The sequence below is a fragment of the Cydia splendana genome, unplaced genomic scaffold, assembly GCF_910591565.1.
Source record: "Cydia splendana unplaced genomic scaffold, ilCydSple1.2 scaffold_78_ctg1, whole genome shotgun sequence".
Lineage (NCBI taxonomy): Eukaryota > Metazoa > Arthropoda > Insecta > Lepidoptera > Tortricidae > Cydia > Cydia splendana.
The window spans coordinates 290,107-314,603 of record NW_026946905.1 but is presented as its reverse complement, the minus strand read 5'-3'; the positions used below and the strand labels follow the sequence as shown (position 1 = coordinate 314,603).

At 37.8% G+C, this 24,497-nt stretch overlaps 1 protein-coding gene and 1 pseudogene across 1 annotated transcript; one reads left to right on the top strand and one right to left on the bottom strand.

Moving 5' to 3' along the window:
* LOC134805901 (uncharacterized) overlaps positions 1-24,166 on the top strand; it is a 37,393-nt pseudogene extending 13,227 nt beyond the window's left edge.
* LOC134805904 (uncharacterized) lies at positions 268-3,600 on the bottom strand. Its single transcript, XM_063779101.1, has 4 exons — positions 2,782-3,600; positions 2,407-2,505; positions 493-1,305; positions 268-295 (listed from the first exon to the last, which is right to left on the bottom strand). The coding sequence occupies exons 1-4, from the start codon at positions 3,546-3,548 to the stop codon at positions 268-270; spliced, it is 1,707 nt and encodes a 568-aa protein (XP_063635171.1). The 5' UTR covers positions 3,549-3,600.
* Positions 24,167-24,497: the final 331 nt, after the last annotated feature.

Below are 24,497 nucleotides of genomic sequence, written 5' to 3'. Positions count from 1 at the left end.
TCAGTCCAGCTCTTCTCGTCGTGGGCCATGATGGCGGCCTTAAGGGTGCGGTGGAGCCTTTCCACCATCCCATTCGCCGCTGGGTGGTACGCCGTTGTGTGGCGCAGATGTACGCCACAGAGGCGCGTCAACGCCTGAAAAAGTCGTGAATTAAACTGACGTCCTTGATCAGTTGTGACGACCTGTGGGCAACCAAATCTCGAGACCCATGTTCCACATAGTGCCTTTGCCACCGACTCGGCGGTGATGTCATGAAGTGGTAGTACTTCAGGCCAGCGTGTGAACCTGTCCACAGCTGTGAAACAGTATCTGAAGTCGTGTGAAGGTGGGAGAGGTCCTATTAGGTCGATATGCACGTGACTAAATCTCTCACCAGGAAGCGCGAACTGACCGAGTGGAGAAGAGGTGTGACGCTGTACTTTAGAAGTTTGGCACGCAATGCAGGCTTGGGTCCAGGCACGGCAATCTTTCCGTGCGTTGGGCCAGATGTACCTTTCCGTGACCAGCTTGGTTGTTGTCTTCACACCTGGATGACTCAGACAGTGTATGGCATCGAAGATCTGCCTTCGTAGCTCGCGTGGTACATAGGGACGAGGCCTAGACTGTGAGACGTCACAGACCAACGTGATGAGGGTCCCTGGTACTTGAACTTCCTTCAGAGCGATGGAGGAGTTGTTGGGGTTCAGGAGCTCTTGCATCTCAGGATCTGCTTTCTGCGAACGAGCCAGGGTCTCCACATCAGGTGGCTTCGAAATGGCCTCGATCCGAGAAAGGGCATCTGCTGTAATGTTTTCCTTACCAGATATGTGTCTGATATCGGTGGTGAATTGTGAGATGAAATCGAGCTGATTTAACTGGCGAGGCGAACAGTGACGGTCTCTCTGCTGGAAAGCGTATGTGATTGGTTTATGGTCGGTGTAGATCACAAAATGCCTGCCTTCAACCATGAACCTGAAATGCTTGACGCTTTCGTACACTGCCAGAAGTTCCCTGTCGTACGCGCTGTAACGAGACTGGGCCTTGTTCATCTTCTTCGAGAAAAATGCGAGTGGCTGCCATTCTTTGTCCACCAATTGTTGAAGCACCGAGCCCAAGGCTGAGTTTGAGGCATCACAGACGAGAGCTAGAGGTGCATTCAATACTGGGTGAGCGAGTAGGGTACATCTAACGATACTTGCTTTGCAGCTGGCGAAAACTTGGAGAAGTTCAGGAGTCCAGCTGATGGGATGCGAGCCCTTGACCTTTGGACCAGCTAGCAGGTCGTGAAGTGGTGCTTGCTCCTCAGCAGCGTGTGGGATGAAACGCCTATAAAAATTTAATATGCCTAAAAACCTGCGTAGGCCGTTTACAGTCCTCGGAGGAGGGAAATCTCGAATGACTTCGATCCTGGTGTCCAGTGGGCGCGTACCTTGCTCCGAAATGTGAAAACCCAGGAAGGTTACCTCGCGCTGACCAAACTAGGGCTTGCAATTCGAATATTCGAATATTCGAATTTGTCGAATATTCGGCCTGTTTTGATATTCGAATATTCGGCCGCTCAGGTTTCGAATATTCGAATATTTTTTATTACTATAAAAAATCTATTTAATCCGCTGCAGTTACAGTTTCTGTGTGTTTTCCGGGTATTTACAGTGAATGAGTAATGGTAGGTACCCAAATACGAAGGAAATAATATTTTTACTGTATTCCTCTCGATAGACTTCGTGAATACAGTGAAACCTAACTCAATTTGAAAGAAAACGAAATCAAAAAGTATGTTATTTTTACGGTGCATAAGTTTTAAGTTAAAGGGTCATTCTGTTTATTAAGACTAAACCTTGCCCGCACTTATCGCAATTCTCAAATTTGATCATACCAAACCTGCCCAGTGCCCAACTAGGTAATCTAACTATGCACCTTTAGCTGACAAATAATCCAGTAGTCAACTAACTTTTTCCCTTAAATATTCCAATATTATATAATTAAGCCGACCATTAATTAAGGCCTCTGAGTGACTACAAGTTAATTTAAATCAGAAAATAATTACCTACTAAAAAAAATATCTTACATACCTAGGTTTGGTTTAGATGATTAAAGTTATATTATTTATTACACTCAACGGCGCATTTATAATAAAAGTTTTATCTAGAAATATTGAATACGTCTTATTTTGGCGTTTTACTTGTTTTTTATAAATGTGGGCATCTCATAGTAGGATGATAAAATCTAGTCAATTAAGTGGATTTCTGCAAAATATCATTAGTTTTAGCAATATGTGAAATAAGCTTTTGAATAAAACGATAATAAACCGATTTCTCGTTCTTTTTCTTATTTTTTATAATATTCGAATAATTATTCGAATATTCGAATATGTCGTCAGAAAAAGTCGAATATTCGAATACCTGAAAGTTTCGAATATTTGCAAGCCCTAGACCAAACACGCATTTCCTCTCGTTGATAAGCAGACCGTACTCTGCCAGGCGTTTGAAAACCTGCTCCAGGTGCTCCAGGTGCTCGCTGTGGCTTCTGGAATATACCAAAATGTCATCGATATAAGAATAGCAGCAATCCATGTCACGAAGTACTTCGTCGAGAAAACGCTGAAAGGTCTGTCCTGCATTTCTTAGGCCGAAAGACATAAAAGGAAACTCGAAAAGTCCGAATGGCGTGGTTATAGCAGTCTTGGCAATGTCTTCATGAAAAACCGGGATCTGGTTATAAGCTTTGACTAGGTCAATTTTGGAGAATATTTTGCAGCCTGCCAGACTGTGAGCATAATCTTCGATATGCCTAATGGGGTACCTGTCCGGGATTGTTCGCGCGTTAAGCGCGCGGTAGTCCCCGCAAGGTCTCCAGCCGTCCTTCTTTGGAGCGAGGTGGAGCGCAGAAGCCCAGGGTGAATCGGAGCGACGAGCGGTGCCGTCTCTAACCATCTCTTCGAACTGCTCCTTAGCCACCTTCAGCCTATCGGGAGCCAGGCGGCGTGGTCTGGAAAATACTGGAGGCCCTGGTGAGGTACGGATAAAATGTACGGTGTTATGCTTCACTTGACGTGTGATGCCTGACGGTTTGGTGAGTTGCGAGTACTTTGACAGCAGGGCGTGGTACTCGCTGTCACCGGAAATCGTCTTGATGCTGGAGATGTCGCATTTCATCCGTATGGCTGCTGAGGAGAGAGAGGTGAGCTTGTCTATCAATCTACCGTCCTGACAGTCCACGAGCAACCCATAGTGTGCGAGGAGATCTGCTCCGATGATCGGCTTGCCTACGCTAGCTACCACGAAGTTCCACACGAAGTCTCGCCGTAGGCCCAGGTCAAGGTGCAGCGTGACGGTCCCATATGTCTGAATAGGAGTGCCGTTGGCAGCGGTGAGGCTGTACTCAGTCGGTTTGCCATCGGGCCAATTCCCACGTGGCACCACGCAGAGGTCGGAACCGGTATCAATAAGGAACTGCAATTTTGACCTTTTGTCGGTTATGAAGAGGCGGCTTGTGGCGCGGCAATCAGTCGCCGCGTTTACTGAGAGCCGCTTGCATTTCCCGACGAGTAGTTGCAGGGGGTAGTGCATTTCTTCGCTTTTTCACCAAAAATAGAATGATACCAACACGTACCTGCAGTTCTACTTCGGCTCCGACCCCTGCTCCTCGATCTCGCGTTGCCTCCTCGACGAGATGTTGAGCGCCCTCGGCCTTGATGCATGGACATTTGCGCAATTTGCTTAGTCATCTCGGACTGTGCACGTGTCAGGTCGTCGATGCGTTTCAATAGCCCACCAAAATCGGACGTCGCGGCCGCAACGTGTAATGGCGGCGACGGTGACGTGGCCTCACAAATTCTGTCGGCGAGATCTGCTAGCTCCTCCAAACTGGCTGAGGCCTGCGAAATTAAAATAGGTTGAACATGCGTCGGTAACCTTTTCATCCACATACTTTTCATAAACTCGTCGTTCATTCCGCCGTCAGCCAAATGTTGTAAATGGTGCAGAAATTGCGAGGGCTTGCGATCCCCCAGTTCCTCATTAGACAGCACCTGGGTAATCTGTTGCTGACGGGAAACACACAGGTACTTAGTTAATTCAGCCTTTAACTTTGGGTACTTATCAGTAGCTGGGGGATTCTTAATAATACCTTTAATCTCTTTGGCATACCTGTGATCGAGTTGAGCAACGACGCAATAAAATTTCGTGGCGTCGTCCTTAATACCTGACACGTGAAACTGCGCCTCTGCTTGTCCAAACCAGACTTCGGGATCGTCCGGCCAAAATGGCGGCAACCGAATTGCCACGCGGTTAACGGCCACCGGCGCGCCAACTTGCGCATCAGCAAAATCTTCGGCCGCCCGAGGCGGCGCCGTGACCGACGCGCCCGCGCCGTTACCATTCTCATCCGTCATAATTATAACGCGACGATAAAACTTCCCGCGGTCCGTAAGCACTCTCGGGTCACCAATGTGGTGTTCTACTCTATATGATTATTAAATCAAACACGAACTCCACGTATAAATCTATAATCTAATTTCTACAAAGCGCTATGAATTTATGCGATAGCAAACAAGCAATAGGTTGCGTAGGCGTAAGCGCGAGCGGCGGGGCAGAGCGGCACAGGTTCGGCGTCGATGGCGATCGGATGCGCTCTGAGGCTCCGTCACAGAACACCGCCTCTAGAAACCTAATATTGGCCATTTTGTTCCCGACGCAAATCACCAAACTGTGAGGTGCGGGAGGGGTGCTCACGGCGTTGCGATTGGTCGTTTCAAACATGGCGCGCTGACACGTGTAAGCGTAGGGATGGGACATGTTCATTACAGGTAGTGGGTACTGCTACCAGTGATACCGAAATTTATTGTGGTAAAATTGTTACCAATTTAGAATACTTAGAGTAAACTTACTTAATAATTATATTGATTAATTTAATATTTCATTAAGTAATTTAACAATGTACCTGAAATGTTTACTTAACATATTAGGGCATTTCTGTTTAAAGTACCCAGAACATGAATTTTAAAGTTTAAATTTTTATATTATTTCCACTCAGAATCGCAATCTCTTTCGATACGAGAAAAAAGTGTCGCCAAAATCTCATACAATTATTTTCTTTTGTCCGTTTTATTAAGGTCATAGAAGGTTGTATTGAAAACATATTCAAATGGACCAATAACATATGCCTATTACAAATCAACTCTGAGTTGTCTCGCACTTCTTTGAAGTTCATCATCAGGTCCATTTCGTGACATGAGACCTAACTGCTCACCTAGAGGATTCTAAAAAACTCATACAACATATGTCTAAGACATACCAACACCGAGTTCCCTCGCACTTCTTTGAAGTTCATCATCAGGTCCATCTCGTGACATGAGACCTAACTGCTCACCTAGAGGATTCTAAAAAACCCATACAACATATGTCTATCACAAACCAACACCGAGATCCCTCGCACTTCTTTGGAGTTCATCATCAGGTCCATCTCGTGACATGAGACCTAACTGCTCACCTAGAGGATTCTAAAAAACCCATACAACATATGTCTAAGACATACCAACACCGAGTTCCCTCGCACTTCTTTGAAGTTCATCATCAGGTCCATCTCGTGACATGAGACCTAACTGCTCACCTAGAGGATTCTAAAAAATCCATACAACATATGTCTATCACAAACCAACACCGAGATCCCTCGCACTTCTTTGGAGGTCATCATCAGGTCCATCTCGTGACATGAGACCTAACTGCTCACCTAGAGGATTCTAAAAAACCCATACAACATATGTCTATCACAAACCAACACCGAGTTCCCTCGCACTTCTTTGAAGTTCATCATCAGGTCCATCTCGTGACATGCGGCCTAACTGCTCCGCCAGGCCAGCCTAGAGGATTCTAAAAAACTTACACAACATATTACCTATATATTATGTCTAAAATGGTACAATACGGTATGACGAAGCACGAAGTTCCCGCAACTGAAAAACCATCATCGTCACATCACTAGTCGAAAGGGAAAGGGATAGCGCATTGCATTTTCAAGTTGACGAAAAGGGACGGACATACTTCGCCTCTGCTTACGACCAGTATAAAATGAACCCCGCGGACAAGAAACATTATTCAATGAAATAATGAATTTGACTTTCCTGTGGGATGTTATTCCATCTGTTTCGTAAGTAGATGTCTTAGATGACTTGCCACACCATTTTACGCTGCAATATCCCATGATTTCCCAATGAATTCAATAGTTTACGATTTATTTTCTTAGACTCGTGCACACTGCTAACAGGTCGTAACCTTGGGCGCAACTGATCGGAGCGGCGCGCGAACAATCTTATATTTGACCTATACACCATACGGGCGGTGGCCGCGAGTCGTCCTATAAGCTCGGTCTATAGGGGTTGGTCTGTGGGCTCCGTGCAGCGGTCTGGGAGCCGGTGCGCGGCGGTTCCCTCCGCGCGTCTTCTTCACCCCGCTGTCGCCTGGACCGGTTTGCGGCTAGTGATGTGCGCATGCACTTAGTGATGCGCCACAAAGCAAATTTACACTGCATTGGCCCAATCCATAATGAGCTATTGTATCCCAGTTTGGGGGGGCAGCATTAAAACTAAATTCATAGAAGTCGAAAGAGCACAAAGATGTCTCATTAAAGTCATGCTTTCGAAGCCGTACAGGCATCCTACTGCTGAATTATACAAAGAATGCGGTCTTCTCTCAATGCGTAAACTGTATATAGTTAGCGCTATTGTAAAAGTGCACAAGACTCAGAATTATAACCCTACCACTGCGGGACGTCGGAGACGAAACAATGTGGCCCCTAGACCTCTAACTAAATCTAAATTTGCTCAGAGACAATTCGCTGCACAATCTGCCTATTTATACAATACTATCAATAAACTCATTAATATACAGGGTGAAATTTAATTCACTGGCCAAATTGAAACACCCGAAAGAATTCGAAAAAATATTAAACACGTGTTTTTTCTTTTAATACCGCTCAGTACATTTTTTTCGAAATAACTCATCATCAAGTTGTCCTAAAAACCTCGTACGTTATGGTGAACCGACAACTACCCACTACACCCGCTTCTCTCTTATCAGTTAAGGTCATTGACACCCCGCCCCTCCCGCTGTTTGCAATCGCGTCACCAATTATGAACCCTATTGCAGCGAGATAAGACGCTTACCTACATAAGTTGCTAATTTTTCCTTCATACTTTAACGGGCTTAGAGCCATCAAAATGCAAAGGCAACCCATTTTTAATCTAAAATATTATTTCTGACTAATGATTATTAACAAAACGTCCGTGGCTTAAAAACAATGAGTAAAAACTAGGTCAGGAATCTTTGCATTCAGGCGTATTTAAAAAATTGAATCATCTTATGTAAGTACTTACATTTGATTAAAAGTCGACGCAATTAACGAAAGTCCCACGAGATGGTACTCTTGGATTCAATCCTTGTCTGCGAAGGCGTGGAACGGATTCCATTTCGTATAATCTTTGTGCACCACGTAAACACTCACCACTTAATAAATAACACCGTACCATTTCCTAATATTCCCGGTTCGAAAACATTTTTTTAAACCTTAGTACGCGCGCGATTATTACTTTAAGGTTGGCGAGTGACGAGTGACTAATCATTTATGCTAACCGTTATGTTTACCGCTAGCGCGGAATGGTTTAGACTACCCTCGAAATTGATAAACCTGCCTACCATCGCCAACACTAACTAGGTGGACCCTATTGCAACGATTATAAGGTTTAGTGAAGGTCAGATAAGGGTTTTGCTGATGTTGTTGTTAAAACCTACTATTAGGTTTGTTTACATTTGTGGTAATAGGGTGACCACGACTTGTGGAAAGTATTTAAAAATTGAAAAATGAAAAAAAAAAAAAAAATGTACTCTTTTTTTTCGCTAAATAGATTCCTTAAGTGTAACCTAGTGCCTGGAATGAATATGGCCAGTGATTTAAATTTCACCCTGTATATCCGCTACAACTATTTGATTGCAAAACTGCAACCATAGACTGGTTAAAAACACAAACATATGCAAATACTGAGGCGCTACTTACCTTGCTTATATACTCACCTTCACTCTCTCTCTCTCTCTCTCTCTCTCTCTCTCTCTCTCTCTCTCTCTCTCTCTCTCTCTCTCTCTCTCTCTCTCTCTCTCTCTCTCTCTCTCTCTCTCTCTCTCTCTCTCTCTCTCTCTCTCTCTCTCTCTCACACACACACACACACACACACACACGCACACGCACACGCACACGCGCACACGCGCACACGCGCACACGCGCACACGCGCACACGCGCACACGCGCACACGCGCACACGCGCACACGCGCACACGCGCACACGCGCACACGCACACACGCACACACGCACACACGCACACACACACACACACACACACACACACTTGCGTGCACCACTCAGGCTCTAAATATAAAATTAGGAATTCTTAGTGTTAGTAATTAATAAGTATTAGTTATAAATTGTAATTATCCTGCTAGTACTACTTTTTAGTATAAAAGAAGTATTTAGTTTTAGTTTTAGTGTTAGTGTGACGATTACACAATAAACAGTACGACGCAACTACCCGCTAGCTTCACTCCGTGGGGAAGTGTGATGGCGGCGGGTGGCTGGCGGAGTGCACGAACAATAACAGTTGTTTCATTTGATCACCCAGTACACAACGGAGCCTGGACGCGAATTTACAAAGCCTATACTGATAAGGTCCGGATGCGAACTGAACTGGATTAGCTTTTGTTTGGACAAAACTTGACCAAACCCTAATCCATTACAGTACAGAAATTTACTGAAATCGTATAGACTTTGTTGGCTAAATTAATATGGATATTGTTGCTACAAATGCTAGCTTGTTGCGATCTAAAACTTGAATAATATTTTAGTAATGACTCCGATTGTATTGTATTAATTACTGTTCGTGCTAATTACTTAAAAATGCCTAATTTTTTTTTTCATTTAACAACTATATCAGTTGAGATTTCTTATTAGGACATGTTTAGTGTGAAATCATAATATAAATTATAAGTCGACTGTATTTTATAATACATTGGTACATAATGAAGTAGATGATTTATTTAAGGACCAAGATTTACTATGCTATTCTGCCTTTTCTCCGTTTTAGTGTCCGAATTTCACTTGCCAGACAAGTTTTCGCAGATGATTTACTTTGGCAACCAACATTCGCCAAATTTTCATCATGACAATGTTTTACTTTATAGAATTATTGTTAAGTATATTATTATTATGTGCACAACGTTTGGAGTGTCATTTCTTTGGTCAAATCATTCCATTTGCTAGATAATTATTAATACGATATCGTCTCGTCATTTGACAGAGTTCACTGAGTCAAGATAGGTGCGACGACGAGCGAAGCGAGGAGGAGTGTATTAGGTGAACTGCGACCAAACAGCGAACCGACTTTTCTTTACATAGGACGACTTTTCTGGCAACAGTTTATTTTCCTGGGGGTTGCAGTTCTAACCTAACCTAAGCCACTTTTCTGGCAACAGTTCATTTTCTTGAGGGTCGCAGTTCTAACTTAACCTAACTCAAATTTTTGGTAACAGTTCGTTTTCTGGGGGGTCGCAGTTCTAACCTAACCCACTTTTCCAGCAACATTTCGTTTTCTTGGAGGTTGCAGATCAAACTAACCTAAACTACTTTTTTGACAATTTCACGTGAATACTAGGTGAAAGGTAATTTAGTTAAAAAATAATTGTTGAAATCAATATTCAGTGAACTTTAGTGTCGTACAAATAATACTCGATGAATAATATTGAATAATGACGGCGAGACTCCGCTCGACTAGGTATTGTGAGAGCATTAATGTTTAAATATATCGCGACAAAATGTAAACCATTTGAGTAAATGAGTATTATTAAAATTTTGATATCACATTCAAACGTGACTGAACTTACTAAACTTGACTAGGTTTTGGCGTAAATAATATTTGAAAATATGTATGCCAAAAGCTAATCCATTTCAGTGAGTACTTTTTACTGAAACGATATAGATATTGTCAAGTAATATGCATAAACAAAAGCTCACCTATTAGAATCTGAGTCGTGACTGAAATAGTATAGCTTTTGTAAATTCGCAGCCTGGACGTCACAGATGGCGACGAGGGTAAAATATTACAAAAAAAAACACGGAAAGGAAAGGTAACGGTGGCGGAAAAAAAACAAACCTAAGGTATGGAAATCCTAACCTAATAGCTACCGTATTTGTCCATTTCCTCCCGAGCTGCCGATTGTATTCAGGTAATACAAAATTTTGGGCGAGGTGATATTCAGTGTAACGAGTGACGTACGGTTGTACATAATGCGAAAATTTGTTGACTGTTTACATAAGAACAGTGGTTAACTTTACAACTATTATTGAGTAAATAATTGATGGTACGTAACTCGGGAGGAATATTTACTAAGCAAAGAAGAAATATACGCGTGCTTATTACACTAACTCTTTGACAATGGCTACTGTGCGTGAGCCTAGTTACCAAATGTAAATCCAAAAGTGTAATCAATGCAAGATAGATCAATAATTGGGGTCACTACAAAAAAATAATGTACTCATGTTACATTATTCCTATGATGTGGCACCGACGTATTAGCCATGAATATTTCCATGAAATGACAGAAACGAATATGCTGATGGTTTGCGTGTTACAAATACAGATGGTACATGGTTTATTTTCTGACTCAAAATCGTATATTAGAATTCATATGATATAAAGGGTAAATAATCAAACTACCTTCGCGGAAATCATAATTATTATGAGTTGTGTATTTACCGTTCATACTTAAAATATACCGACCTACTTAGTCGTGTAATCAAATACTAAAATATTTTTACATGTGGGAACGTATAGAGAAACCTGCATATTAAGTCGGTATAGTTGTATACATTTTATGGACCTTATGTCCTAAAAGAAATATTGTTCGGTTAAAATAACCAGTTATAATCAATTGAAATGCTATTTATAGCACGATATGGGTATGAATCGATGTTAACTTAGTGTCGACTTAACATGTATTTATATATACATAGGTATGTGCTGTTTATGATAATAAACAATGCTAGCAGGTAACGGACCAGTTAAATTATCAAGGACCGTTACGATGTCAAGTGAGTCAAGAACATAGATAGCGTACTTAGACTGATGAATGCCGAGGGCTTTGTTATTGTTTTACTGTAGGAGTAGACACGTAAACTCAGCATCAAATGAATTGAGTAGTAAGTCGGAGTCGGACTAACAAGAAAAATAAATTGCAAGAAGTAAACTGTACATCACATCTATGCTGCAGTTGGTATAAGTAATAATTAGTAGGTTGAAACGTTCAACTGGTACTAGCAAAACAAATAATTAGTAGGTTGAAACTTTCAACCGGTACTAGCAAAACAAATAATTAGTAGGTTGAAACTTTCAACCGGTACTAGCAAAACAAATAATTAGTAGGTTGAAACTTTCAACCGGTACTAGCAAAACAAAAATTTAATAGGTTGAAACGTTCAACTGGTACTAGCAAAACAAATAATTAGTAGGTTGAAACGTTCAACTGGTACTAGCAAAACAAATAATTAGTAGGTTGAAACTTTCAACTGGTACTAGCAAAACAAATAAGTAGTAGGTTGAAATGTTCAACTGGTACTAGCAAAACGAATAATTAGTAGGTTGAAACTTTCAACCGGTACTAGCAAAACAAATAATTAGTAGGTTGAAACTTTCAACCGGTACTAGCAAAACAAACAATTAGTAGGTTGAAACTTTCAACCGGTACTAGCAAAACAAATAATTAGTAGGTTGAAACGTTCAACTGGTACTAGCAAAACAAATAATTAGTAGGTTGAAACGTTCAACTGGTACTAGCAAAACAAATAATTAGTAGGTTGAAACTTTCAACTGGTACTAGCAAAACAAATAAGTAGTAGGTTGAAATGTTCAACTGGTACTAGCAAAACGAATAATTAGTAGGTTGAAATGTTCAACTGGTACTAGCAAAACAAATAGTTAGTAGGTTGAAACTTTCAACCGGTACTAGAAAAACAAATAATTAGTAGGTTGAAACTTTCAACCGGTACTAGCAAAACAAATAATTAGTAGGTCGAAATGTTCAACTGGTACTAGCAAAACAAATAATTAGTAGGTTGAATCTTTCAACCGGTACTAGCAAAACAAATAATTAGTAGGTTGAATCTTTCAACCGGTACTAGCAAAACAAATAATTAGTAGGTTGAAACGTTCAACTGGTACTAGCAAAACAAATAATGAGTAGGTTGAAACGTTCAACTGGTACTAGCAAAACAAATAAGTAGTAGTTTGAATCTTTCAACCGGTACTAGCAAAACAAATAATTAGTAGGTTGAAACGTTCAACTGGTACTAGCAAAACAAATAATTAGTAGGTTGAATGTTCAACTGGTACTAGCAAAACAAATAATTAGTAGGTTGGAACTTTCAACTGGTACTAGCAAAACAAATAATAAGTAGGTTGGAACTTTCAACTGGTACTAGCAAAACAAATAATTAGTAGGTTGGAACTTTCAACTGGTACTAGCAAAACAAATAATTAGTGGGTTGGAACTTTCAACTGGTACTAGCAAAACAAATAATTAGTAGGTTGGAACTTTCAACTGGTACTAGCAAAATAAATAAGTAGTAGGTTGAATGTTCAACTAGTACTAGCAAAACAAAAGAAATGATAAGCGAAATCATAACACTTACCTACGATACAAACAGAGAATAATTAGTAAGTTGAATGTTCAACTGGTACTAACAAACCAAAAGAGTCAAATGTACCTAGTAACTAGTCTAGTAGACGCGATAGTGGTGGTTGGTACTAACGATAGGACCTTTTGTTATAGGTCGTCCAAATTAGTACAACATAGTACTTAAAAGTAAACTGACGCGATATAGTGTTGGTTGGTACTAACGATAGTATCTTGTTTTAGGTCATCCAAAATGTCCTAGATACCACCATTAGATGGATTCTTTAGCCGACCAAAACTTAATAGGGAAGCAAAATAGTCATTAACTGACATTATGTTAGTATAGAGTGACCTCCTATTATGTAATGTATTTATTGAATTCGAAATTATATAATAAGCAGTTAAGTGCCTCTGCCTACTGTTCCAGTTAACTTAAGGCGTAGGTATAGATGGATGGCCTCGGGAATAGGCATATCTACTAATGTAGATTCAGGATAGATTTCAATTATACAAAAAAAAATACGCCAGTTGGAAAACATTTCCTGTAAAGTATTACAATTTAACCTTCTTCTAACCTATACCCGTATCATAAATTTACTGCATTTTGCAGATGTTCGTATGGGTAAGAACTTAATGTATCAGTTTAAATAAAAACGAACAAAGTATATATAAAAATATATTATACGACGACTTTGACGGTATTCCGGTTAAAGATTGTTGTAGCAATCCTGTTGGAACAGTTAGAAGACAGGTTAAATTATAGTTTAAGAGAAACAAGCAGGTGACCAGGATAAGAGTAATAATGCATTCTGCGTAAGTAGCCGTGGAAATTGTGGAACACAGAGGCATGCCTAAACTGCCCAAATAAAACCTATAAATAGATGAGGATATACAATTCTTCAAAATCGTATATGACCCAGATTTCATATGATAAATCCCAATTCCAATCTATTTTAGAGCCGGAATACATGATTCTATAGAATAATAATCAGGGCAAAGCTCAATTACAAACCCAAGTACAACAGGTACGTAAATAGACGCTGGGCCTGTCATAATACATCATGTCATGTAGTACCTAAAGTCAATGCTGTAAAAACTGAAGTGGCGATGCGGGGAGCCTTACACGGTGAGGAAGCACTGCTTACTTAACTAAACTACGAAACTATACCCAAGGCAACCATGACTAAGGTACTAACAGAAAAACTCTAGTGACCAGCAGTTAACCTAATGTCTTATAAATAGACATACGACTTTTGTCGGTTAACAGTGTAGATGACGAAGTACCTTTTTAACTACCTAGGTAGTAGGTACACCTACTCAGATGAAGATGAGTGATGTGTGTGATGTGATGACTAATTATAATTAAGTGTAATTAAAAAGGCACTTTACCGGAAAATATATTTCCTTATTTCAGTCACATGCATAAACTTACAATAATTAAGGATGCCAAAACGCTTAGGTATGCGGTTGAGACAATACATACATTAGAAATTATACATAGTCTCAGAACCGATACATTAAATCAAAACAGAAACAAATAACTAAATACTGTGTGTCGGTACACATTCCTACACATTATAAAATAAAAACAATAAGTATTCGAATTAACCGTGATTTTGATCGCTCTCAATGACAGTTTGCCTGATGTTTAATTTGTTGAGGCTAACAAATTAAGTAAAACTAGTAGATTAAAGTTGTAGCTTGAACCACTTCATTGATCTACCCAAGAGTACACATTTATTGTACTAATTGAGCACTAAGACTCAAAAGACCAAAAACCTAGGTCTTATCATTTAGAAACGTTAAACGTAACGATAAAATGGTAAAGTAACTAAACATTCGAACTGTACTCTGGTGTACTCAGTATTTCATGGGATCATGGTTAGAATAATGGAATTCCATTGGTTCGTTGGGAGATGTTTATTGAAATTAAATGACATACTTACCAATGGCAGGATATAGGAAGCAGACATACTTACAAGGTGTATACCTATGTTTCAGGTTTATAAAATATGTTGCAAGTAATTGAAATAAACCGATGAAAAAGTGTATAAGTACAAATAATAATATTTATGTGACAGTCTGACAGTAATTATTGTGGAAATAATAATACAATACTTACTGGTCACAATTCAATTGAAAAATCAGCTTTCAATTAGTAAAGTGTTACGTTATTTTCATAACATAAATTGTAATTATGATTCTTCGCATAAGTAAGTTGCTAGAATAATATTACATTCGATATTATATTTGCTGTGTTACTTTTTGAGCAATAAAATGAATAAAATAAATATTTGGATTAATTGATGTCAAGATTATATTATTCAAGTATTATAATTAAAGAACGATAATTAGATATGTATGCAATGCAATTAATAATAATAATGGTCAAATAGGCAGGTAAATCTTAGTAGGTACCTAACAAATTAATAATATATAAATCTATTTATATAGATTATTGTTTGCTTAACCTATTCACAAGTAAAACTAATCATAGGTACTTGACGTGGTACCTCTACAACGAATGTAACATTCCTACTTTATTTGACCTTGGATTATCTACAAGTATTTTAAATTGCATTATATATATTAACATCATACAAGACAAGTAAAACAGAGTCAATCAGTTATTGCTAATAAGTAACTAATGTAAGGCGCTTGGCAACCTAACAATGTTATTGTACCTAAATCATGAAATAGGTATTAATTAGTAAAATATTATATTGTATGCTAATGGAAATACCTGGAAATGTGTAAGCATCAAAAGGAAAATGTAGTAATTAAGGCGTTTAAAGTAAATCTTTGAGTTATAAGCAATTGAATAAAAAACTCAAAACTGCAAATAGGAGAAGGAGAGGGACTGACACCTAAGAAGAAATTGTAAAAGTAAAATAATAGTTTTACAGATTTAAAGGCTTGCTAGTGTTGGAAAATATTTATTATTTAACTGTTGTAAAATGAATACATCCACACCTCGCCGAGTTTCTTACGCCGGTTCTTCTCGGGTCTGAGGTTAACCTTTCCGAACCGGTGGTAGTATACCTAGATTGGAAAAATAAATTAACCTAGCGAGTATAAGATAATACGATAAACTGAACTATTGTTGCATGATAAATATATAAAGTAAAATAAATAAATCATTATAAAAAGGGAGAGATGTGACGATTACACAATAAACAGTACGACGCAACTACCCGCTAGCTTCACTCCGTGGGGAAGTGTGATGGCGGCGGGTGGCTGGCGGAGTGCACGAACAATAACAGTTGTTTCATTTGATCACCCAGTACACAACGGAGCCTGGACGTCACAGTTAGTTTTAGTTTTAAGTCCTAAGTATTAGATTTATATACACAAACATATTGGTTTAAATCCTGCATTTGTGGAAGAGCGGGGTTTTCTGTCACAAGCATATCTGTTGCTTAAAAGAAGATCCCAACCTATATTGTAGCAATACTTATACAAAACCAATAAATATTTTTTTTATTTAATCGGTTGACTTGACGCTAACGAACATTGTGATTATACTACTGAATATTAATTGAAAATAAATACTTTTATCTAACAAGTGCATGTGATATAAGCATTTCGAAGTGAGTGTATGAAATGGCGAGAAAACTAAGAACTTTGCAGTTACTTAAACTAGCAACTGAAATGGATTCTCGTGAGGTTAGTATCATTTTGTTTTTGTAATTGTATTAAACGTTAGTCGTTGTTTATTATGATAGAAGTAAGACATATGAATATTTTCCGTTTCCGTTACTCCCGGCCAACTAACTAACATATTGTATAGGTATTTACTTTATATATATGTAGTAGGTACCTATACTGTAGTAAAATTATGATTAAATAGAAAATTCACATCATCATGAGGCCTGCATTAATACTTCAAATTGGGTTTAACTATACCTAGTGACAAAATGTTTGTTTTGAGCTAAGGTTAGCCGATATATAGATAATAAGTATCTAATTTTGTAGCAATGTCACTAGGTCACTAGTTTAAGTTTCCTAAATAGTGGCATTGCTGTATGGTTACACGATTCTCTAAAAGTAGTGAAATTCACTTCAATTAATTTAGTTTATTTACATTGCCATTTCATTCATTCTGACAGTAAAAAAGCTTCAGTGTCCACCTACTCTTATGCAAACCGACTGCGTATTTTTCAACACCAATTTAAAAAATAAAATTCATATTTTCAGGAAGATTATATGGGATCCGAATCCAAAAGACCAAGAATAGATGGAAGAGCACAGGAATCTTTCAGAGACACGCCGAGTCCTCGTGAATTTATTGAACTTACTAACATACCGTTGACTGGACCATCCGATTCATTTCTAGAAGTAATGAACAACGATGCCATTTCTACAGACGCCACTGGAACGACAAATGATGCCATCGCTGAGTCAACAGCACCATTACATGAAGTCACGGTGGATATTGAGCCTAATGGACCTATAGCAACTAGTACTCCAGAAGCTTCTTTGCTGGTGCCAAAAAAAAAAAAGAATTCGCGATGCCGAACAGAGAAGAGAACAGGACAAAGAAATGCATAGTATGTTGCAGCCTTGCAAAGTAGAGTGTCGAAGAAAATGCAGGAGTTATTTAGAAGAAACACAAAGAAAACAAATTTGGGAATTGTATTGGTCTCTTGACAGGCAGCGAAGACGCGACTTTATATCGAAAAACGTTAAACGCGAAGAAACCAAAGTGACAACTTCCGACAACTCCAAGAGGTCGTGTACTATGAATTACAGTTTAAGCGGCAAAAGGGTTTGCAAGGACATGTTTTTGAACACAGTTGGATATATAGATAAAATTCTTTCAACTGAGCTTGTTCACTTACCTGTACTAACAATGGCATTGTTCTATTACAATCCTATTATGGGTCAATTTCACCAAACGAGCATTTTTGTCTAATTCCCATGGAATTTTGAAATACCAACATTACACATAAATATTTATGCTGATAATTTGATAAAAAATATAATAAACATTAATTTTCTTATGGGATAAAAATATTCATAAAACTATAAAAGTTATTTCAATTTAAAATTTTGGTCAGGGCACGGGAATTAGTGTGTCCATGGGAATTAGATTTTACTAGGACGGAAATTAGAACATGGCACGGGAATTGTTTTCTTGACTTATTTTGGTAGTTAAAACTCTTATTTATGTATATTTTAATCTACAATAATATACTGCAACCATACTGAAGTGGCATCGAACATATTTACCTTCTTTAATTTTAGTTTCGGACGACAAATCTACGAAAGTATGATACACTAAAAACTACGTATCTGACTAATCGTTTCCTTTATTTTAATGGCAACTAATCTCTCTTTCTTAGTAAAATGTACATATTCCAAAACAATACTTTGAGTAGTTTCGTAAACTTGTCCGCCTTACATACAAAACTATTCATTAAAAAGTGTCATTATGTATCTGCATGTAGATAGGTACAAGGTGTATGATCTGGTATATGGCCGTATAGGAAATGATACTAAGAAATAAATAGGGGCACAGTGAGGAGTTATTGTGTGAGTTAATCTGAAGAAATCGAATATGCTGCCTTCATAAATTCATAACACAAAAAATTGTTAGAACACATATGAGGTAAGGTGGGGTAAGACTATCACCGGGGTAAGACTATCACTTGTATGGAATCCTCATACTGTTAGTCCCGATCAAAATAAACTAAGTTAGTCTTACCCCGCCTTACTTTACACATAGGTATACACTGTCCCTGCCCTCCGGGAAAATCTTCAAATTGGTTAAGTAATTTCTCAAAAATATCATAATCTTCCTAAAAAAAACTTCAAAAAAAAAATACCCCCTGGCACTGACTAAAATAACCGACTTAGTTTCACATTACATCTCAAAACTTTTTTGTAGTAGAAGAACTGCGTTGCGAGACTTGCATCTTTTTACATGTAATGTTTTTGATAGGATCCCATCTCTTTTTGTAGGCTGTCCTTCTTTTCGGGTAATCATACCCATACCATACTGATACTATGTATACACATATCATAACTACACACATCTTTATTCATACTCAAATCGTACATCGTAGTGTACCTTTACTTTCCCTACTAATTGTAAGAACTAAAAGGTAACGTTGTTATCGCATATATTTCTATAGGCTACAAACTTACTTATGCAGTTATTAGATCCTTAGAACGTGACTAATATTGCAGTATTATTAGATTTTTATTGGTTTAAAAGGTAAAACCTAATTACGTTTCAAATTTGGAACTTGTGGGTATGCTAGAAGTACCTTAGAATAATGATGATTGTGAGTGATTGTGTCAGTGACAAAACTAAGGGATTTTAAAGTGTATTAATTCTTAGACTACATGTTCAAATTAAATGTTATTTAGATAGAATGTTATTGAGATTTGATGGTACGGCCGTGCCACTTTGTTTTGCTCGACTTGGCGGCGGCACTGCCGTGCCCCCAGATCCTTTGTCCTTTCCCGGGCCTCAAACTATCTCCATGCCAAATATGTATCATCAAGATGATATTGGTTCAGCGGTTTAAGCGTGATGAGATAACAGACAGACAGACAGAGATACTTTCGCATTTATAATATAGTAAGAAGGATATATTTATTTTTCTTGTACCTATTAGAAAAGCTAATTTATAACAACTAATCTATTAAACGAGCAATTCTTGTATATATTTCGGGGATCTCGGAAACGGCTCTAACGATTTCGATGAAATTTGATCATATATGAGGGTTTTCTGGGGTGAAAAATCAATCTAGCTAGGTGTTATCTCTGGGAAAACGCGCATTTTTGAGTTTTTAGGTAGGTATATGTTTTCCGAGCAAAGCTCGGTCTTCCAGATATTTAAACTTTATACGGCATACGCTGTCAGCTGTCAAATTTACAAAAAATAAATTTGATTCATTTTGTTTCATGTAACCTTAGGTACAGGAATTATAATATGTAATAATTCCAAAAACAGTTTTATGTTTATATAATATTTTAATGTTATAATATGATCAATGAATAAGGTAAGGTGGGACTTGCCCCACTAACAGTACGAGGATTCCATACAAGTGATAGTCTTACCCCAGTGTCGTCTTACCCACCTTACCTTACGTATTAAAATTGCCCGGGTTATTCGGGTCCACCATGTAAGTAAGTACATACTATACTTAGTACTTATACTAAAAAAACGTTCACAGATTTTTGTGCATTCTTTAAGATTTCCTTAAATGTAAAATAGAAAGATATACGTGATATTATTATTACATATAATATATATTCAATGCCAATATATATATATATATATATATATATATATATATATATATATATATATATATATATATATATATATATATATATATATGTAATAATAATATGACATAAACATTGCCAATTAACTTACAGCGCCCCCAATAAAAGATTTGTTGACAATATATGTAATACTTTCTAATTCCCGTGCCACTTAATCAGCTGTTTTAGGTAAATATTCTATGGGAATTAGGGCACGGAAATTAGAATTCGTAATAAAAAAATTCGCCAAAAATTTAAATCGTGTTTGACCAAACTGTTATGTTATCGCTTACATAAAGATACATAAAGGGCTCCTAAATATGACAATTGTTATTGAAAAGCTATGTGGGAAATAAAAATTATAAGGGGCATCGAAATTAGAAAAAAATTGTCGCCCACCCGGATTCCGAAATACTTACGCGATTTGCTCGAACACGCCGCTGATTGACGTACATCCGCTTGCTTTAAGAGACAGCCGAATACTGCCAGTACAGGTGAGGCGGGACACGAGGCGGTTCAAATACAGACGTCGGCTGTCAGAGCCCTTTGAGTTTTGCCGACGAAATTGTACTCGCGCGCTCGGACAAAATTTAAACTTCGATCACGAGTTATTTACCACAATGAATTTAATAGTGTATGTGCTCAGTGATAGTAAATATCATCTAGTTTAAGTATTTGAAACTAAATTAGTGATACTAATGTAGAATTTTTCGTAGGATTTTTCATTATGCTCAAAAGTAGATTCCGGACAGGGCACGGGAGTAGTAATTTGAGCCTTTTGGTATTTTTAAGTGTACTCTAAAAACCAATTAATCAGTGAATTCATATGGAACTCGGTGTGAAAGTGTGACTTCTTTATGTAAAAAAAAAATGGTAAGTATTATCTGATGCTAACCCGCGATTTTCATCACGGACAGAAAAAAAAACGTGTTCAGAAATTGACCCTTATCTGCTTTTGTTCTCGTAGGCGCCAACCAATTTACTTACAAAATAAGTTAGAAGTACATTGCATGTATATTGAATTCTAAACCTTATTTCTTGTTGAATGGGGTTAAAATGGTCTAAAAAGATAATATCATATTCAATATTTTGGAAAATCACATGCACCTTAGCCACGACAGGTGTCGATGCTTGTTAAATGCAAAAAAAGTTGGGTTAGCCATTATTTAGTTAGTGTATTTTGTAGTCTATTGTTTAAAGAAATAGAGTCGTTAATCTATACTAACATTTCAAGGCGGTTATAATCTGCTTTTACTACGAGGGGATTATCCTAATTTGTGGTTTACCACTCAATGGTATTGTATTCTTGAGACTCTTTTAGTAAACTAGCTCAGATCGCTTGATTCACACTATACCAACGACCAAGTTGTCCAGGCCGTTTTTAAATCAAACATCAAATATTCAAAAAACAATAGTGATTTTGCAGCTCCGGATATGAGAGGCAAACACAAGCCTAGTAATGCATTTCCCGAAGATTATAAAGAAGGTTTGAACAAATTTATTATGAAGTATAAACCTCAACTATCTCACTATCGTATTGTTCATGCACCTAAACGGCTTTATTTACCTATAGGAGTTTCGCTGCAAAATATTTTCTCCGATTTTGAGACGGAAATGTTAAGTAAAAACAAAAAAAGTTGTAGCTTCACATACTTTAAACAGGTGACTAAAGAATTGAATATATCATCTCGTTTAGCAAAACAAGACCAATGCAAAAAATGCATAAAACACAATCTTGAACATCCAAACAAAGATGAACACTCGTGTGATGATTGTGATGGTCGCTTGACCTGTGACGAATATACAATTCATGAACGAAATAGATATATTTCACGCCGCGACTTTCATCATGATCAGGAAGTGGCAGACCATTCTAATAACAAGATTGGAATCTTCACCGTAGATATGCAAAAGGTCTTATCTATCCCAAATCTTGCTGCTAAGGAAGCCTTTTTTTCGAGAAAACTGGTCATGTTCAATGAGACCTTTGCGTCGCCAGGGAAAAATAAACCAGCTATTTGTGTGCTTTGGCATGAGGGTGAAGGTGGTCGCCATGCATTTAACATAGCGAGTGCATACCTAAAATTTCTGCAGTCAACTCTTTGTAGAGACTTCGAAGAAATCATATTTTACGCCGATAATTGCAATGCACAAAACAAAAACAAAGTTTTATTTTCAGCATTAATTCGGTTTATAAATCAGCCAGATCAGATCTTGAAAAAAATTAAAATCGAGTACTTTGAACCGGGACACACATATATGACTGCCGATAGTGTTCATGCTAATATTACTCATAAAATAAGTAAACAACAACTTTATGATTTCGATGATTTTGTTAACGTAATCAAAAACAGCAGAAAAAATCTTGATGTTGAGGTACTAAGCCATTTGGATTTTACACTGTTCCCAAATGAAATGAAAGATAAACAACCACCTAATTACGGCATAAGTAAATTGAAGGTTGTCGAATTTCGCAGAGGTTCAAATAACATATTTGTCAAAAACAATTATGCAGCTAGCGAACTGGTCCCAATCAATGCGTTTAAAAAAGAGCTCACCGACACTATAAACGTGAATATCAAATTTGGGTTAAAAAATGATTTGATTGATAATTTGCCAAAGCAACTGACCAAAAGGGGAATACGACAAATTAAAAAAAAATGACTTGTTGAAATTATGTCAATTAATGCCAGAAAATAGGCGATCGTTTTTTGACAATCTTTTGGTAAATAATAAATCAAAAGATTTAGATATTCATAATGACAGCGATCTGTAATTAAATTATATGTATAATAGTGTTTTTTTTCTTGCCGAATAGACTTACATTGTGTTAATTTGAGAATGTGCAGTTATTTTTAGTTGCTTTTTGCTTTTGTAATTTTAGTTTGACTAAAGTAATATCAATGAATGTTTTCATTGTATATATGGTATTTAACAATTAAAACTGAAATGAAAAATTTAATTACGTATTTCATTTATTTTATTATTTTACCTTTTTAAGAAATACAGTTACGATGTTTTCTTCCTGTAATGAATCAGTTTACGAGTTTTAAACTAAAAACCAAAACATTGTAACTAGAAAATGATTATGGCAAAATGATGTAACTAGGGAGTTACAGCATTTTGCTAAGACGTTCTATAGATTTTTTTTGTAGGATCCTTTTGGCAAAACAGTTTATGGCTAATATTTAAGTAAATACACTAATTAAAAAAAAAAATTTTTTGTCAGCTATATAAAATGTATTATTAGGTATATATTGTGTAAATTTCAACCTTGTAAGTTTATAAATAATATGTGTTTCAAAGGCCGAAACGTTTAAACCTTTAAACGCGTTTTTCTCAAAACTATGTTTTTTGAGTTGCAGCGTTCTACCATTTGACGGCAGAGCATACACAAGGACGTGGCCAGTAGGTGGCATGAAATCTTACTAAAAGGTTTACAAAAGGAGGTTAAAGAAAAGCTTTTTCAAGAGTACCTCGTGCCCAGCAATTGTGACCTCTTAGTTGCTCCTACTCTTAACGCCGAAGCTAAAGCGGCATTAACAGATAGTTCAATAAAAAGAGATCATGCCATAATGGAAAAACAGAAGCAATTAGGAATTGCTCTGTCTGCTCTGGCGCAGGCCATGGATCAATTGCTCAAACCAGAGGCATCTGTGCAAAAAATCTTAAAACCAGTCAGTGCATGATGCTTGTCGTATCTTATGCGATAGTCACTACTTAGAAACAAAAACACGTCGCTACTTCGTAGTTTCGTCAATTACCACCGATCTTAAAGAGACCCTTACTAATACGGTTAGAGACGGTTTCCTTTTCGGAGATAATGTATCTGACAAATTAAAAGCCGCTCAATCTATTCAAAAGTCTGGTGAAACATTAAAACACACACCTAAACCGGTTAACAATCGTTTTAATAAAAATAATTTTGTACTTAACAAAAAGTCGCAGAAAAACAATTTAAACTTCAAACCCCTGCATCAAAGGACGCAGAGCAAGCCCGATGCAGGGCACTACCGGCCGTCGCCGCGCTCCAGCCGCCCGAGCAGCGCCCGCGCCCCGCGCCGCTCGTACTCGCCGCGCCGCCGCAGCTACCGGAGCTACAGGAGATAGCTGAACACGAGGTACGGTACGCAGGACGATTACAAAACTATACCCATAAATGGGCACAGATCACTTCTGACCCTACGATTCTTGAATGGACTATCCAGGGGTATAAGATTCCTTTTACCTCTGTGCCTACCAGAAGAGATTGTCCTGCTGTTTATTCCAAGACAAGATCGGAAAAATCTGACTATGAAAAAGCTATGAATAAACTTTTAGAAATCAATGCCATTTCAATGTGCGAGCATGATCCCGACGAATTCATTTCTAGTATTTTTCTGGTACCTAAACCAAATGGCGAGAAAAGGTTCATTCTAAATTTAAAATGCCTCAATAAGTTTATCGAAACTCGCCATTTTAAAATGGAAGACTATAGAACCGCGTCTAAATTGATAACGCAGGATTGTTATATGGCTTCTATTGA

Excerpts from the sequence above, each read along its gene's own strand:
- LOC134805904 (XM_063779101.1), bottom strand. The coding sequence starts at position 3,548 with ATGCACTACCCCCTGCAACTACTCGTCGGGAAATGCAAGCGGCTCTCA. Across the intron at positions 2,506-2,781 it reads GCGCGAACAATCCCGGACAG|AAGCCACAGCGAGCACCTGG; the intron begins GTACCCCATTAG and ends GGTATATTCCAG. Across the intron at positions 1,306-2,406 it reads AAATGCGTGTTTGGTCTAGG|GCGTTTCATCCCACACGCTG; the intron begins GCTTGCAAATAT and ends AAATTTTTATAG.